This window comes from Phoxinus phoxinus, assembly GCF_949152265.1.
Source record: "Phoxinus phoxinus genome assembly, chromosome: 23".
Lineage (NCBI taxonomy): Eukaryota > Metazoa > Chordata > Actinopteri > Cypriniformes > Leuciscidae > Phoxinus > Phoxinus phoxinus.
This window is the reverse complement of record NC_136898.1, coordinates 7,286,037-7,303,429: the sequence shown is the minus strand read 5'-3', so window position 1 is coordinate 7,303,429 and position 17,393 is coordinate 7,286,037. Positions and strand designations below refer to the sequence as shown.

The 17,393-nt window shown below is 37.1% G+C and overlaps 2 protein-coding genes across 5 annotated transcripts; both read left to right on the top strand.

The window, feature by feature from the left end:
• The first annotated feature begins 344 nt into the window (after positions 1-344).
• LOC306991698 (collagenase 3) lies at positions 345-14,067 on the top strand. Of its 4 annotated transcripts, none has more exons than XM_079599789.1 (12): positions 345-413; positions 4,300-4,456; positions 6,704-6,939; positions 7,012-7,160; positions 7,573-7,698; positions 7,960-8,126; positions 9,173-9,285; positions 9,383-9,516; positions 9,607-9,766; positions 9,880-9,983; positions 10,814-10,872; positions 13,900-14,023. In XM_079599789.1, the coding sequence occupies exons 2-12, from the start codon at positions 4,349-4,351 to the stop codon at positions 13,954-13,956; spliced, it is 1,413 nt and encodes a 470-aa protein (XP_079455915.1). In that variant the 5' UTR covers positions 345-413; positions 4,300-4,348; the 3' UTR covers positions 13,957-14,023. The 4 variants fall into 4 exon arrangements, with proteins under 4 accessions (XP_079455915.1, XP_079455918.1, XP_079455916.1 ...); XM_079599790.1 differs by lacking the exon at positions 345-413 and adding an exon at positions 435-478 and having other exon boundaries at positions 10,814-10,955; positions 13,937-14,067; XM_079599791.1 differs by lacking the exon at positions 345-413 and adding an exon at positions 435-478 and having other exon boundaries at positions 10,814-10,955; positions 13,900-13,992.
• On the top strand, positions 13,970-17,251 carry LOC306991697 (collagenase 3-like). Its single transcript, XM_079599788.1, has 10 exons — positions 13,970-14,109; positions 14,199-14,440; positions 14,527-14,675; positions 15,331-15,459; positions 15,547-15,708; positions 15,792-15,921; positions 16,011-16,144; positions 16,239-16,398; positions 16,478-16,581; positions 16,661-17,251. The coding sequence occupies exons 1-10, from the start codon at positions 14,005-14,007 to the stop codon at positions 16,759-16,761; spliced, it is 1,416 nt and encodes a 471-aa protein (XP_079455914.1). The 5' UTR covers positions 13,970-14,004; the 3' UTR covers positions 16,762-17,251.
• Positions 17,252-17,393: the final 142 nt, after the last annotated feature.

Genomic DNA, 17,393 nt, shown 5'->3' with positions numbered 1-17,393 from the left:
TTAAGATGTCAGTGCAAGTTGTTTTCAGTTAAAATAGCTCAAACATGCATTTTAGCCTGGGACTAGGCTTAAGCTTTGAATAGTATTGAATATATACAAATGTGAATAGACCATGGTAAAACACCAACTAAAAATACAGGCTGCAGATCATTGTTGTAACAGCAGAGGGCGAGTGTGGGTATCTGGTTGGAGTAGAGGGGGTGACGAAAGGTCTTTATCATTGGTCGGGAAAGCTGTCACTCAGGGCGTGGGCTATAGGGTTAGGGGTCAGTTTCTGTCGTAGCAATTCACCTTTTTTCGGCAAGCCTCCTTTCGGCTGGCCCATTATCTGTCTACGTATGCAGCTGTCTTTGAGTCACTCAAATCAGACAGAGATGTTATTGAGTCATTTCCTGGCCTGGAAAAATAAGCAGGTTTGAACCTCTAAAGTCTCACTCTCAGGTAAACGGGGGAATTCTGCACGACGTCAGAAATTCAGGTGATCGCTCCTCTTCAGTTGATTACATGCAAAGACTGACTTTGTTACATGTATGGCTTCTGACTGTATCAAAATGGGAAACCCCTTAACATCTTCAGGATTGCTCTTCAGGCATCCTGGGTAAATTGGATCCAAAATATAGGCCTACCCATACATGCATATGACACTTTACAACAGTATGACATGTTATTAGGCCTAATTTTAAACCATACATTTATTTTTTTATTCACAATTCCTATTTATTTATTATGCATGCACTATTTAAGTGACCTGAAAAAGTAGAAATATACATTTACCCCCTCGTATATTCAGATATAGTGTTATTTGTCATTATCCACATCAGAAGAGGGTACACTAGGAAAATCAATATGGGTTTTAATACGGATTTATACATGCACGCACACACTTTATATCTTTATATGTCTCAGCCCCTACCGGTTTTTATTTTAGGAATGAAGAATGATCCCTGATGGGGAAAAAACATGTTGTAAATTTAAAAAAAATCCATGACTAATCCTGAACCAACAGACTGTCAACGCAGAGCTTTGTCATTAACACTATTGATAAAACTGATTACATAATAGCAGATGTAGAGGTGGTGGTGCCAGATTCTGTGGGCAAAGGAAGTGATGACCACCTCATTTATAGACAGGCTGTTGCCAATAATTTTGCTGAGATTAGACAACCAGTGAAGGTTAAGGGGCTGTTTTTGATTTATTCTCCAGAACCCCTGAGTCAGTGGAAGCAATTCTGATAAACAGCTGTTGCTCACATGTCTTATTTTGGAGCTGAGCGTACATGATTATGAAACAAAGTATTTAACAAACAAGCATGCAATGGCAACGTGTGGAAATGTGTGGCTTAGGAGAGTTACAATTGTTTTAGTGTACATGAACAGTAGATGCCATCTAGGCTTGGCTATGACTCTGTCCTAGGGCACTACCAGGTTTTTATGACATGTGTTAACTAGGTAATTTGGTGATATATCATATGAGTCATCTGAATAACTAATTTCCTATTCCAAATTCAGATATACAGACCAAAGGCAACAGTGTCAAGCCTCACCTGTATTAGGGATGGTTCACACAGAACGTAAGTGGAACAAAAAATATGGCAAGCCAAAAGGGTCAGGATTATGCTATAGATTAATGGCGTTTACATCCAAAACGCCATATCTGATGGCGTTTAAGACCGTTTTAGCGCCGAATTCTGACTCGCATGGCTTTCAATAAGTCTTGCTTTTCATAAATTCTTTTCACAAACATTAAAATGCCATCAGTGAAATGGAAAAACGCATTCTATGTGAACCGGCCCTTACACTGCAAAGGCAGAAAAAACACATTCGAAAAATACACATAATGAAAGTCTATGAGGCAAATGTAATTATTAAAGTGTTTGTTTTTAACAAACTGTCAGACAAGTCAAAGTTATTTATTTATATTTTAAAAGAATTTAAATTTGATTGAACCCAAAACATCCCTTTAAAGGGGATATGGTATGAATGTAGCCTATTAATCACATAATATTCATATTATGACAAGCATGTTGAGTGTCTGGAGTCTGAGACAGGCTTCCAGGTCCATAGTCCATTTAGAAACCATTGGATGAATTCAGGAAGTACAGGATGTAGATAAGGACTGAGATCAACCTGTAATATAAGGAGTTAGGTTTTAAAAGTTGATTCATCTCCGAACAATTTTTCAAATATGTATCTGAGAAGATTTTGAGGGATATTTGTACTGGCCCTCTTGTGGCCCTGTAGTGGATATTGTACAATAGTGCGTGAGAGTTGTTCAAAGCGTTTCTAATAGGGGTAACAATATATCGTGTCAAAATGTATCACAATACAAAAATGCAACAATATGTATCGTGGGTAGTGACAAGCTGTATTGTATATAGTTCACCCATAACATCATAAAAAAACACATCTAATCTCGCAGATGTTTGTGGTTTCATCCGTCCCTCTGATGCTTCTTTCTGCAGTTTTGATTCTCCATGCCAAATATCCACTTCCATCTTCTGCATTGTAATAATGCTCCTATGACCAGAACAATACACAGACCAAGTAGTTACACAACTAAGGAAATAAATGCCATATCAATTATAATGTACTAGATAATCTTTACTCTGCAATATTCAGAGTATATCCACCTCCTGTAGATCAAAAAGATTGAGAGGCAACATCTACTACATAACCAAGCTTGCTCCTGGGGTCAGTATAGGAATAGGGATATACCGTAATTCCCTTCACATATTCTTCCTTCAAACGTTGGGAAGAGCTTGTTCTATACATACACAAACATAAACCAATTACAACCCATAACATCATAAACATCAATTTACAAATGACTGTATGAACAACCCTTGTTCATTTGTCAAATGTGCTACCAAGATTTTCACCATGTCACATCTTCTGCCAGTCTCTCACCACATTCCAAAATCATCGGAAATGTAAAAGGTGTTGGAGAAAAAATATATTTCTTGCTATCTTTGAACTTCACTCTGGCAACGTTGTTGGTTTGCATCCTGAAGGAACCAAAAAGACAAAGTTAAACATAAGGCGATAACACTCACAGTCAGATGACACCTGCGGAGTCCCTCAAGGCTCAATTCTTGTGCCAGTCCTGTTCAACCTGTACTGTACATGCTCCCACTGAGCCAAATAATGAAAAAGAACCAAATTGCTTACCACAGCTATGCAGACGACACACAGATCTACTTGGCCACCGCCTAACGACTACAGCCCAATTGACTTCCTGTGCCAATGCATTGATGAAGTAAACAGTTGAATGTGCCAAAACTTTTTCTAAGTCATTGCATTTGGAAACAAAGATGAAGTTCTCAAGGTGAACGCATACCTTGGTGCTAGCAACTAAAAATCAAGTCAGGAATCTCGGTGTGATTCTGGAGTCAGACCTTAGTTTCAGAAGTCATGTCAAAGCAATAACTAAATCAGCATACTATCATCTCAAAAATATTGCAAGAATTAGATAATTTGTTTCCAAACAAGTTTTGGAGAAACTTGTGCATGGTTTAGTTTCTGGGAAAAAAGTTCCTGGGACAAATAGTTGGAATTTGGAAACGTGGCTTATGTAATTGAGCAATAAAGTTCCACTATTACACAAAAAAAAAGGTTCCAAACATTTTATATATTTTTGCAGTTATGCAATAGAATAACAATTTCTGGATCCCCAAATAAACTTTCGGTGAACAGTGAACTTTTTTTTTCTTACATTTGAGTGATTTAAAGAATCTTTTTCCACCATAAAGAACCTTTTGTGGAATGGAAAGGTTCCATTGATGCTAAAGTTTCTTCATGGAACCAATGCCAATAAAGCCTTAACCTTTATTTTTAAGAGTGTAAAGTATTTAGTACACATTCTCTAAAATAACACTATAGTATAATAAGGGCGTGCAATTAATTACGTACCTTACACCTCTGCCCTATTTACAGACATAATAGTGGCTTTTATGGCTCTGATTTATGGCATTATAAACTATGATCTCATATCTCATTCTGATCATTTATTTAAAAAAGCAGATGACCTAACTTTTAGTGAAGTAAAACACCTGTAATGTTCCTGCACAGTGTGTTGAGAGATTCCTCACCGTGTGCTTGTAACAACTATACAAAACAACAGGGAAAAAACTCCCCCTCTACCCTACAACACCGCAGGGCCAAATCTTTACATGCACATTTTGGCTTAAACTTTTGCATAGTTCATCTACCATATAATCAGTGTTAGAAAACACAGTGTGCTGCTTGTTTTGACTTGAGCGTGCATTTAATGAAGGTAGTCTGTTTAATGTTTGGATGTCAGGACAGTCATATATAAAGCCCTCTCTGAAAGTGTTGAGTGCACAGCAGACATGGGGAATCTCTGGCTGGGTCTCTTCACTCTGCTGCAGCCTGCTGTCCTGTACGCATCCCCGCTGCGGCCTGGAGCACTGTCCAGTGATGGCCACCTGTTTGCAGAGGTAATTAAGGAAAAAACATAAAATATTCAAATGCAGTTTTAAGAAGAAACTCTGAATGGTGCTTGTCTGTGCAAAACTGCACCAGCACAATGCGTTGTTGTGAGTGTTTGCAGGGTGTTGCTATTTAGATACTAGGTGTTTGCAGGTCTCTCCTTCAAGTTAGCTATATAGATAAAAGCATCTAAATGGCTTGTCACTTGTCGTTTGAGTTTAATGTAAGACCAAAAATTCACTATAGGGTTCAAATCTGGACTCTGACCAGGCCAAAACATGAGCCTGATGGACTTGTTCTCAAGCCACTTCTTGGTTGTCTTTGCAATTTGGACAGGAGCATTGTCTTGTTGAAAAATGGCATCTGATCATTCCTCTTTAGATGACAACTTTTCATTTGTGGGAAGCAAGCCATTCTGCAATATTCTCCTGTAGTTAAAAGCATTAAATGCCTTTTCACAGTGAAGTAGCGCACCAATACCAGCAGCTAAAAAGTCTCCCCAGACAATGACACTCGTCCTCCATGCTTCACTGTGCTAGAGATGCATTTATTATTATTTCTCAGCCGATTTTCGAAGACCGCTCTGGAGCATCAGCATTTACTCACGTTTCATTGTAATTCATTACTCCACACACAACTTCCCATATTCTACCAAAAACTTTATTCTGTCTTTGATGTTAGACAGCAATGGCTCTTTAAGTAGTGCATTTGCTTACATTTAGCTAATTCCCTGACCAATAATTTGTGGTTATGTAGTAGCCTACTAAGTAAAAAATACCTTAACATCTTTAAAATTACATAAAAAATGATTAAGCAAAATTGCAAAACATAGTATGCAACTACAGTAAATGTTATTTCTCTAAATGTTTGGAAAGTTGCTAATTCGTTCATTCTGATATGATAACAGAAAAAAACTGCTAAATGTTAATGAATTATCTGAATGCTTAATTTTTCAGATTAAGCTTTACTGAATATTTCCATCAGTTTCATCCATAAAGTCTTGATCTTCTGCTTTATAATGCAGGAAGATGTATATGATGTCACATGATGTTTCAGAACAATGTATTTGTGACTTCACGCTTCACCACAACATCCTTACAAACATGGGAAGTCATAGTGCAATCATGGCAACTTCCACTATTCGAGTCCATCAACAACAGCTGTGTTGCTGTGTGAAAATCCGGATGTGGTGATTTGCGTAAACACATTGGGCTGTCGATGATGGCGACTTTTTTTAGGTGTATAATTGCGGAGAGAAAGAGCGTGATTCAAAACACACTGATGTACTGTAGTAGTACAGTGCACATGAATGGGCAGACTACCAAAGTTTCTGTGCTCGTCTTAAAATTATTTTCAAGTCTATACATTTAGTTTGGCTGAAGGTTATGTTTTCTCAGCATAAAATAAAAGCAGTATATGTGGCGATATCCTTTCCTGCACAGTGGTGGAACTCTTGAAACGATTACAGTAAACAGCCCTTTGAGCAACAGACTCATTGTGAGAGATATTACGCTATTCAAACAGTTTTAAATCCTTTCAGCTTTAATTTCGGGAATTGACGAAAGCCAAATGTATCTCAACTAGAACGATGAACCTATGATGGTGCATATGACTTTGTGGTTAAACATCATGAGCTTAAATATGTGGTTTTATATGTTGCTAGGCGTTTCTAGGGTGTTCTGGGTGGTTGCTACCTCCAAAACCCCACATGAAAAAATACTATATTGTATTAATATACAATAATATTGTATTTTGTATTACAGTACCTGTCAAAGGTTTGGAAACATTAAAAGATTTTTTTATGTTTTTGAAAGAAGTCTTTTATGCTCAAGGCTGCATTTATTTAATAAAAAATACAGTAAAAACATTACAATTGTGAAATATTATCACAAATTAAAAGAACTGTTTCTATTTGAATATATTTTAAAATGTAATTTATTCATGTGTTGTAAAGCTGAATTTTCAGCATCATTACTCCGGTCTTCAGTGTCACATGATAGTTCAGAAATCATTCTAATATGCTGATTTACTGCTTATGAAACACAAAATCCAAGAAATCAGATCTATAATTTTGCCAACAAGGGTTAAACGCCGGGATTGACTTTATCAACCTACTTAAAAACATCAACAAGTAAAACCTAAATAAATGAATTCAATGACATGTTTACTTAAATGATTTGAAGTTGGCTTGTTTGTTGTCTTGGAGTTTTATGCAATGTCTGCAGTGTCTGTTTAAATGGGTTTGGATGAATCAGGTTTATCTGGGAAAATTCTACAACTATAAACCTGTAACTGGCCGACGGAGGCGTGCAGCAGGACCTGACCCGTTCCAGGCCAAACTGAGGGAGATGCAACACTTCTTTGGCTTGGACGAGAGTGGAGATTTGGATCTACAGACCGTAGCAGCCATGAGAAGAGCTCGCTGTGGTCTATCTGATGCTGAGCAGTTCAGAAAGACGATGCGATGGACGAACAGAACCCTAACATACAGGTGAGGTTCAGTACACTCTCGCCAGCAGAACCCACAGCGTGATGGCTCATATTTCATATTGTCTGTGCTCAGAATCTCCAGGTACAGCTCAAAGATTACAGCTGCCCAGGTCAGGACAGCATTCAGACAGGCATGGAAACTTTGGGCTCAAGCAGTGCCCTTGAAATTCCGACAAAAGAAAAGGAGTGATGCTGACATCGTCATTTCCTTCAATAACAAAGGTGGGGGAGAAAAGTTGACCTTCAAAATTATGGAGCAGAGTAATAGTCATATGTATGTGTGTGTGTGGTTCTGGTAAACCCTTCACAAAATATCCTAAATTCTTGTCCCTGTTGAGGCAATGTTTTGCCCCTATAAGGAAAACAGCTTATAAATCATACTAAGCGATGTTTTTTGAAAATGTAAAAATGCAGAACGTTTTCTGTGATGATTAGGGATAGATTATACAGTTTGTACAGTATAAAAATCATTATGTCTGTGGAAAAAGTCCCCATAAAACATGGAAACCCAACGTGTGTGTGTGTGTGTGTGTGTGTGTGTGTGTTTTCAGGGAGTGTAACCCTAAATTAAATAAATAAATGAATATATATATATATGGGAACTCAGAACACTAACATGTGGCACTTATGGTAGATCATGAAGATGGGTCACCGTTTGATGGTGAGGGAGGCATCCTGGCGCATGCCTTCTTCCCTGGGCCTGGCATTGGTGGTGATGTGCACTTCGATGATGAGGAGGCCTGGACAACAAATGCCACTGGTAATAAAGGAAGAAGACAGTTGCAACATCTTTTGTTCACTGATAGAAGTAAAGGTGGAATGCCCTTCCACATGACTCTGTCAATGTTACTTGTGCGTTTGAAGCCCTGACACAATCATGTTAATGTATTTGCTTAGTAAATTGCAGATTTGAGCTATGCATTAGGAGTCCACAAATGACAGGTTTCTGCTTTGTTAACGTATACTCAAAATGTTTTCTGTGCTTACATGACGGGTGATGAAACCTGTGCATCTCCTTAAGGCCATAACCTCCTCGCTGTGGCGGTGCATGAGTTTGGACACGCTCTCGGCCTTCCACATTCATCAGATCCTGGAGCCATCATGTTTCCAGCCTATAATTTTGGCTTGCACTCTGTTTTGCAGCTGTCTTTCCAGGACGTCAAAGATATACAGGAAATGTATGGTATGGTATGTCTGGGAATATTCTGGCACACTTGAGATATTCAAAAAAGAAATGCAAGAACATGCATCTCTATTTTCAGTGTTGGGAAACTGTTAAGTTAAGCTGTATGTGTAGACAGTTGTTAAATTAGATAGCTATACTGTTCTGAAAATGTACACTATATAAGCCTAAAAAAATATTCAATTTGCTTACATAATTTATAATGATAAAAAAAAAGTATTGTCCAAAAACAATGACTGTGAAAAGTACAGAGAATGTATGCTAAAGTCAAATCATAACTAATTTATTAAATCGAGTCCTGAACCGTCTGAACAAATCGATTCACTAGAATGAATCAAATTTCCAAAGATACATTTGATGGGATTTTGATTCATCCAAAAGAATTGATCACTTGTTCATGGATTCTTCACGCAGGTGTTATGCCAGTAGGTTCTTTATTCTCAAAATAAAATAAAAACTTGAAATTGTGTATTATTAAAAATTATGTATCTACAAATATAGAAAACGACTACAAAATAACAGCCTGTAATAAATAACCTAATTTTAAATTGTGGTGATGCACGCTCAGAGCACCCACCAGTGACCGAAATATGAATCCGTGCACGGAAGTCAACTAGAACGATTCGTTCACTTAAAATATTAATTCACAAACGAAAATAAAATACTACTGTTCGGCTCATACGTTGCAGCAATGTAATGTTAGCTTGTTACTATAAAGCCACATTACTTTGAAAATAGCCGACATGAAAAAGTAGTTAGGTTATTATAGAGTTGCTACTTGTTAGTTTACCATTCACAGAGAAGGCACTTTCTTTGCACTGTGTGAGTGAGGCGCAGATTAGTGGAATGAAAAAAATGTAAGGCCTAGAAATTAGCTTTTAAAATGTTGAACGTTTCTAGAACCCTGTCATGCGCGAGAGATGCTGCTGCAAAAGTTGCTGCGCAACGGTCAAGCAAGTCAATCTAGCGCGTTTACATTCAAATACAAAGTAGCGCTGTGGAATGGAAAAACGCTTTGTATGTTTACCTTTTATTTTCTGCCAAATGTAAGAGGGTATTAAGTCCGGACAGACTTCCTCCGAAAACACCAGATAAATGTGATCCTACGCTGTCATTCGACGCTGTGACAGGCATGCAACAGGAGCTAGTTTTCTTTAAAAACAGGTAACGTTAGTCGGGCTCCACGAGTGTAAAAACATTTTTAGCACTCATTAATCGTTGCTTTACTATGTGTCTAACTTGACTAATACGCCGGTTGCAGGTTTATTTGGCGGGTACATCCCAGCTTTGAGAAAATAGGAATCACACTAATCACAAGTTTGTGGCCTGAACTTCCAGCTCACATAGATGCTGCCTATGAGAACACAAACCACAACAGCATGCTAGTTTTCAAAGGTGAGGCGTTCACAGCTCAACATCATCATAAAGAACTGTTTCACCTAAAACTAGTAACGTTAGTTCCATTCCATGTTGTGTCTCACACAGGCTCTCAATACTGGGAGGTTAGCTCTCTCAAAGTAAAGCATGGCTATCCAAGAAACATCTCAGAATTTACATTCCCATCCACTGTTAGGAGCATCGATGCTGCCTTGTATTTCCGAGAAACGCGTCTCACTGATTTCTTCATTGGAGGAGAATGCTGGAGGTACAAGAAAATGAACAAATTCTCACTAACAGCTATTGATAATAAACAATGGCTTTTGCCAAGCACTTAAATCTCTATTTGAAGGATGTGTTTGTGTTTTCTGCTTTGTGAAGGTTCAATGAAGATGCAGGACAGATGATGGAAGGCTTTCCCAAGCCTATCGCTCATGAATGGCCAGGAATTGACTCGCCTGTGGATGCTGCAGTGGCCCATAATGGTTGGTATCACCTGTGGAACTAATGCCACAGACTCACCTTGACAAATTTAGTTAGCCATTTAAAAACCTTAGTGACCGTTTCTACACATTTCTGGCCGTTCATTTACACGACAACAGCATTTTGGAGGCCTGAAAAGGCAAACTGAGAATGGGGTTCAATACCATGACCGTCTCTGTGTAAACAAAAAAAAATTTGCAGTTTGTAAAAAAGGTGACTTCGTGCTCATGCGTATTACGTGGATATTTTGCGGATCCGTGTGAGCGGGGATCGTTTTGACAACGGTGTCGTCTGTACGCAAAAAAAACCTAGACATTTTTTTTTTACGCATTTTTAGTACATTGTTGTTGTGTAAACGGACTCTGAGTTTCTGCAACAAAATGAATAAATAAAAAATTAAATGGTTTATATTTCACAATTCAGGCGCAAGCCGATATAAGAAAAATCCACAGTGACCCAAATCAGCAAATAATAAGTTGGGCTAGATATTGTCTTTTTTCCCTTACTATCTTTTTAAGAATTTTGTGATATTTTAACTGCTAAATTATAAAAATAAAAATTGTTTTGCAATATACAGTAGATATAAAATAAATAAAAATAAAATAATCTTTTTTAAGTAAATAAAAAATAAAATAATCTGTGACCCAAATCTGCAAATAATATAAGTCATGATAGCCTATATAGTGCCTTTTTTTCTGGAGAATAACATAAAAAAAAAAAAAAAAAAGTGAGGCAAAATCAATTTAGCATCTCTATATGTTATCCAGCAATTTTAAGTCAAACTGAGGCAATATTTTCAGACCTTTAAATCATTTTCTTTATTTTTGTCTAGGACGTGTGTATTTCTTCGTAGGACCTCACCAACTGGAATTCGACCCCGAAATCAGACAAGTAACTAAGAGAATGGCCGCAAACACATGGCTTCAGTGCTGAGAAATAACAGGCAGTTGATCAGCAGCACCACACTATCTATGGTGATGGGAACCAAATTGTGAATTATTTTGTTGCGCCAACCTTGTCGCGCTTGATGGTTTCCTGTTGCAAAATTCTCTTCCATTCAAGTTTTTCATTAAAGGAATAGTTTAGCATTGAATAGTGTCCTGAGATTTTGAAGCTCCAAAAAGCGCATTGATCCATCATGAAAGTAATCCATACGACTCCAGTGGGTCAATAAATGCCTTCTGAAGCGAAGCAATGGGTTTTCTTGTAACCCTAACCCTAACTTCTTGTCTAATACTTCTATTTCATGACCTGCGTTTTGTTTTGCTCTATCCTCTGCACTTCCGCGTTCGTCAATTCTCACCTAAGCTTACGCTACGCCTACGTCATACGTCCAGTCAGAGGTCACCCTAATGCCGAGTTCACACTGAACGATTTTAGGCCCGATTTTCGCTCGCCGGTTTTGTGAGATAGCCGACAAATGCCTGAAATCATAGCAAACCGGTGCTCGAGAGCAAGATGCAGGGCAGCGGGATGTTCAGGGAGGAGTTCTAGACCAGAATATCAGTATTTTTCTAGATATATTTACAGCTATATAAAACAGAAACAAAGCACAAACATTTGCTTGACCAGCAGCACATTGCAAAATTATTTATTTCCCCCCCAACTCTCTTCGCAGAGCACATTATCCTTGCTCCCCTCATCTCCACAACCATTTCCTCCTGCATAATCTGTTTCTTTTTCTCCTTTTCGCTGCAAATCAGCGCACAGACAATTTGGATCGCAATCTTCTTGCAGGCTATCATTTTTTTTTTTTGAACTTTTATTTTATTTCGTATTATCAAGTGCAGTCATACAGTATGTCATGAATGAACATTTTGATGGTACAATAACGATGGTGCAGTAAAGTGTCATGGGCAAGTCTACATATATAATAGCAGTCCATAGATATCTTCCATCCTAACAAGAATATATGTGAGGGGAAAGATCCTTATCTCTGCAGTACCACATATACATTTGTTAGATAGTACAGAATTTTTTTACAATACATATGACCATTGGTAGATAAATGATAAATAAATGAAATAAAAGTAAGAAAAATATAGTCTGCATAATAGTCATATCAAATGAAAATGTTGGGCAATTGAAGACCATTTATTTAGGAAAACATCTGCTTTCAGTTGTAATAACAGGCTATCATTTTTAATTACAATTTCAGTCTTGCGCGAGAGCTCCGGTCTCACGCTTGCGTGATCTTGTGTTATTTCCTTATCACTTCTCGTTTGGTTGTGAAACGTAGTTTGCAGACCAGACAGAAGACGACTCACTGGAGTCATATGGATTTTTTTTATGATGGATGGATGGATGCGCTTTTTGGAGCATGCTTTTTGGTGCATGCTGTATTTTGTGCTATAATATGCAAATTAGTTCATGCTTCTAACTAACGCTTTAAAATAGTCCATTAGAACCCAAAACATTCAAAACTGCCTGATGTAGTTTTGTACATAAATCTTTAGCTTTAAATTTTGCTTAGTTTTAATACATGACAAATCTGCAAAGAGAGCACAGTACTAAACTGACAATGATAAGAAATATGCTAATGTGCTAAAATTAAACTAAAATAATAAATTAGCTTGATGAACAAAACTGCATTAGGTAGTTTAGAGATTTTTTGGTTCTAATGGACTCTATTTTAAAGCATTAGTTAGACGAAGTTAGAAGAACTATTTAAAGAAAGACAACACTGTATCTTTTTTGGAAAGTTGGATTCAGACACTTTAAGGATTCAGACATTTTAAGCATGTGCCTAGAGAAACATACATATTTATATTTCACCATAATGAACTGAAGAAGGTACTCTAATCACCAATGATAATCTATCTTTAAATAAAATAAGCCCACAGTACATTTAGTGTTGCCTTAATAGGAAGAAACACTGTCAAGAAAAAGTTTCACACCAGTCTAATCTGGCCCACTTCACAAATGACTAACACAGAGCTGTCATAATAACTCATCTGCTCATGTCACACATCTCATTACAACACTAAAGGAAAAAGCGGATGTTTGGAGAGCATTGGGCTTTCCCTACTCAAGATGATACATGAGAAAAAATTGGATTTTTGTAACAAACACACCTAAAAAAATAATGGACCTATTGTTAATGTACAGTAAATTAGTGAGAATCAATGTTGTGTGCAAATTTTACTTGTCACTTAACGGAAATATATATATATATTTTTACTTAATTTTTTTTTTATTAATCCTAAATAAAGCAAATATGGCAATTATCGTTTCTAAATATCAGATCGCAAATTTGACTGTTTATTTTATAGAAAGCATGAATACATTGATCTAACCATGGTAATGAGGAGCCACACATAATTTTATGTTGTTATGTTCTTACCACAAATACCACGGTTATTGCAGTTGCAGTTATGCAAGAGTTATAGTACGTTTTTGTAAGACTCCTCACAACCATTGCTACACAATCGTGTGAAAATGTATAGTCTTTTTTTTTAGTTTCTCTGTAAGTTTTATGATATTGCAAATTCTTAGAATTAATGAAGATACGTGTATTATGTATAGACTTTGCAAATCAATATTTTATATCCAGGATATATTCGACAACGACAACGACAAAAATTAGCTAGAATTTTTATATTATCATATATTTTTGTAAACTTAAACATAAGAAAATGTGATTAATATTATTATTATAGGCTGGCATATTATACATTATTATTATTATTATTATCATCTGCGAAATGCAGTAATGTATCAGGGGTCCCTGGGATGTGTAAGAGGTGACTACTCTTAGTATACATGTTTTTTTATATAAATAACACAGGGAGATTTAATTAAAGGCATTGCAATATTTCCTTTATAGTCTAAATGATTTCAGTGTTAAGGAGGATGTATTACAAAAAAACCTGCGTTTGGGGGCATGTCATTCGCTGATTTCCTTTCCTGTGGCGGAAGGTGCGACATGTGACTCAATCTCATATTGCACAATCAGTCCGTCTGTGGTGTATTTAAGAGGGGAGAAAAACACAGACTGCATCAGTTTCTTGAAGAAGAAGCAACATGAAGAGCTACTACAAGCTGTGCGTTCTCATCGCTTTGGTGGTGTCTGGTTACACCAACCCAATAGCTCCACCTGCTGATGAAGACAGAGAGAGTATTGCTGAGGTAATTTGCACACTAAAAGTACTGTTAACTAGTTTAGCTTCTCTATTAGATACATTGTGCAAACTAACTTTTATTCTTTTTTCCCCCAGAATTACCTGACTAGATTGTATGGCCTGCCACAGCAGAGCTCTTCTGGTACTGAAAGACGCTCCAATGCCATGAGTTTGAGGTTGAAAGAGATGCAGCAGTTTTTTGGACTCTCAATAACAGGGAAGCTGGATGAAGAGACGATGAAAGTGATGAAGAAGCCACGCTGCGGGGTTCCTGATGTTGCGGCGTACTCCACTTTTGCAGGGGACTACAAGTGGAAAAAACATGATCTGACCTACAGGTAAGACCTGCTAACAGACTTGTTTAAGACGAGCCCGTTTAAAAAGGACTTGTAACATTTATTTTGCTGTCTTTTTCCCCCCATAGGATTGAGAACTACACCCCTGACATGTCGGAAGCAGAGGTGGACGATTCCATCAAAAGAGCCCTGCAGTTGTGGGCAGACGTCACTCCTCTGAGATTCACCCGTATCTACAGCGGCACAGCTGACATCATGATCTCCTTTGTTGTTGGAGGTCAGTTTTTTAAATGAATCATTAGCAAGATGATAGTAAAAAATATTACATGAGAAAAAGTGGATTTTTTTGTAGTAGCAAACACACCTAAAAATAATGGACTAAATTAGGATGTACAGTAAATTAACGTTGTCCCTTAAATCTCTTATTTTTTGTTACTTTGAAAAATTATAGAGTTATAGTATGTTTTTGTAAGACTCTATCACTGAGTATTTTTGTCTTATTTTCCAGTTAAAAATCCTGGAAGCAATATTAATTTACTATTTTACACTATATTAAGACTTGTTTTCAGAGAATATGTTTTTAGTGTGAGATTTTGTCTGATTGCATGGCTTATTCACTTCTTTTGAATATAAAACAGTTAAGAAGCAAGTACTTCAAAACTTTATATATTTTTTATACTGAATCATAAGTAAAATAAAGAAATGTGACAACAATGAACAATAATTGTATATATTTTTATTTGTTATATACTATTTTATATATATATATATATATGAAAATAAGTAGAGATTAAAACATGTATTTATACAGTATATATACATTTCATATGTTTTATCAGCTGCTCAAAATAAATAGTTTTTAGTTTAAAAAGTTGTATTTTTTACATTAATTTTTAAGCTCGGTTTTTAAACGCATCTCCTCTTCTTTCCAGATCATCGGGATGGTTACCCCTTTGACGGACCGAATGGTTTTCTGGCTCACGCCTTCCCTCCATTCGAGGGCATCGGGGGTGATGCCCATTTTGACGACGACGAGACGTTCTTGTTCAGATCTCCTCAAGGTTAGGCTTCATTTGGAAAAGTCTCCATTTTCTTACCAATGCACAAAATAAAGACCAGATGTATTCACATTCCAACTTATCCCTCAGGCTACAATTTGTTCCTGGTTGCTGCCCATGAGTTCGGACACTCTCTAGGGCTTGAGCATTCCCAGGATCCGGGTGCACTGATGTATCCCACCTACGTTTTCAGAGACATCGATACCTTCTCCCTCCCTCAAGACGATGTCAATGGAATCCAGTCTCTTTATGGTAAGATATTACAAATACATATACTGGTGATGAAAAGACCCTGAAAGTGACGTATCTAATGGTTTTACATTTTTATTGAACAGGCCCGAACCCTAATGTCAACCCTGGTGATCCAAAACCCACACCAGCAATTACCCCCAACACATGCGATCCCAAACTGGTCCTGGACGCTGTCACCATGTTCCGTGGAGAGATGATCTTCTTCAAGGGCAGGTAAACCGAGACAGAAAAGCTTTCTTTCTGAGCTTATGATGGTCATGACGAGCCGGATCTGACCCGCTGGTGTCTGGCTTTATTCACAGCTTCTTCTGGCGCAGCTATTCCCAAAGCACAACCGTTGAGCAACATCTCATTAAAAGCTTCTGGCCTGAGATTCCAGAACATATCGATGCAGCATTCGAGAGTCCATTGCAGGACAAAGTCTTCCTTATCAAAGGTAAAACCAAATGAATATAAAAAAACTTTATTTTTTAGAATGAAGATGTCATATGAGAAATGAAATATAATTTGAAAATGTTGTCACACCTCAGGTGAGAAGGTCTGGGCTCTCTATGGCTATGATATAGCACAGGGATATCCCAAGAGTCTCAGCATGTTCAATTTGCCCAAAAAAGTGAAGAAAATCGACGCAGTCCTCTACGATGAGGCCAGCTACAAAATCCTGTTTTTCGTCGACAGACAGGTTTATAGGTCAGTGAATCAGTCTGATCGAGTTAGTCTGCTCGTATTTTTCAAGAATCTTCAAGTAACGAGAATTTATTTTGTGCAGTTATGACGAGCAAACAAGCAGAATGGAGAAAGGTTATCCTAAACCGTTGGAAGTTGTTTTCTCTGGAATGACAGGGAAGGTGAACGCAGCCTTCCAGAACAAAGGTAAGGGTTTTAGAAAATGTAACAAGAGGAAATCTCAAGTAAAATCCCATCTAACTCTGTCTTTCATGGTCATTTTTAGGGTTCAACTATCTCTTCAGCGGATCAAAGATGTTCGAGTTTGGCTCCTACAACAACAAGCTGTTCCGTGTTCTGAACAACAATTATTTCCTGCCATGTTAATCAGTTAATGTTGAGTTTTTCTTCAAAGCTCATCAGCCTGTCTGAAGGCAAATCTGAACCATCAGTATTTTAAAGTAAATTATTGAGTAAATTATTCACTTTTAACTTATTTTACAAAAAAATATTTTTATGTTATTTGTAGGTTGTCTAGTATCGTTTAAAAGAGTGTATGTCCAACAAGTTAATCTTGTGTTTTGAAATTTCAAAATAAAGTTTTGAGCAGTTTGATAAACAATTCAAATCTTGTTTTATTTATTCATATTTGCCTGTTTATTAATCTTGCCTGACACAAATGTGGGAGTGTAAAGTATGGGAGACTGAAACACAGGATCGGTTATCTAATAAAAAATTATCTACAGTGTGAAAATTTATGGACATGACGGAACAAACTAAATTTGTTTTTTATTTGATTTGTGATCATCTTAATAGATGTTAAAGGGGTGGTAAAATGCCATTTTCACAAGATGTAAAATAAATCTTTGATGTCCCCAGAGTGTGTGTGTGTGAAGTTTTAGCACAAAATACCCCACAGATATTTTTATATAGCATGTTAAAGTTGTCACTTTTTGAGGGTTTGCAAAAACGCACCGTTTTGTGCCTGGTCCTTTAAATGCAAATGTAATAAATGCAAA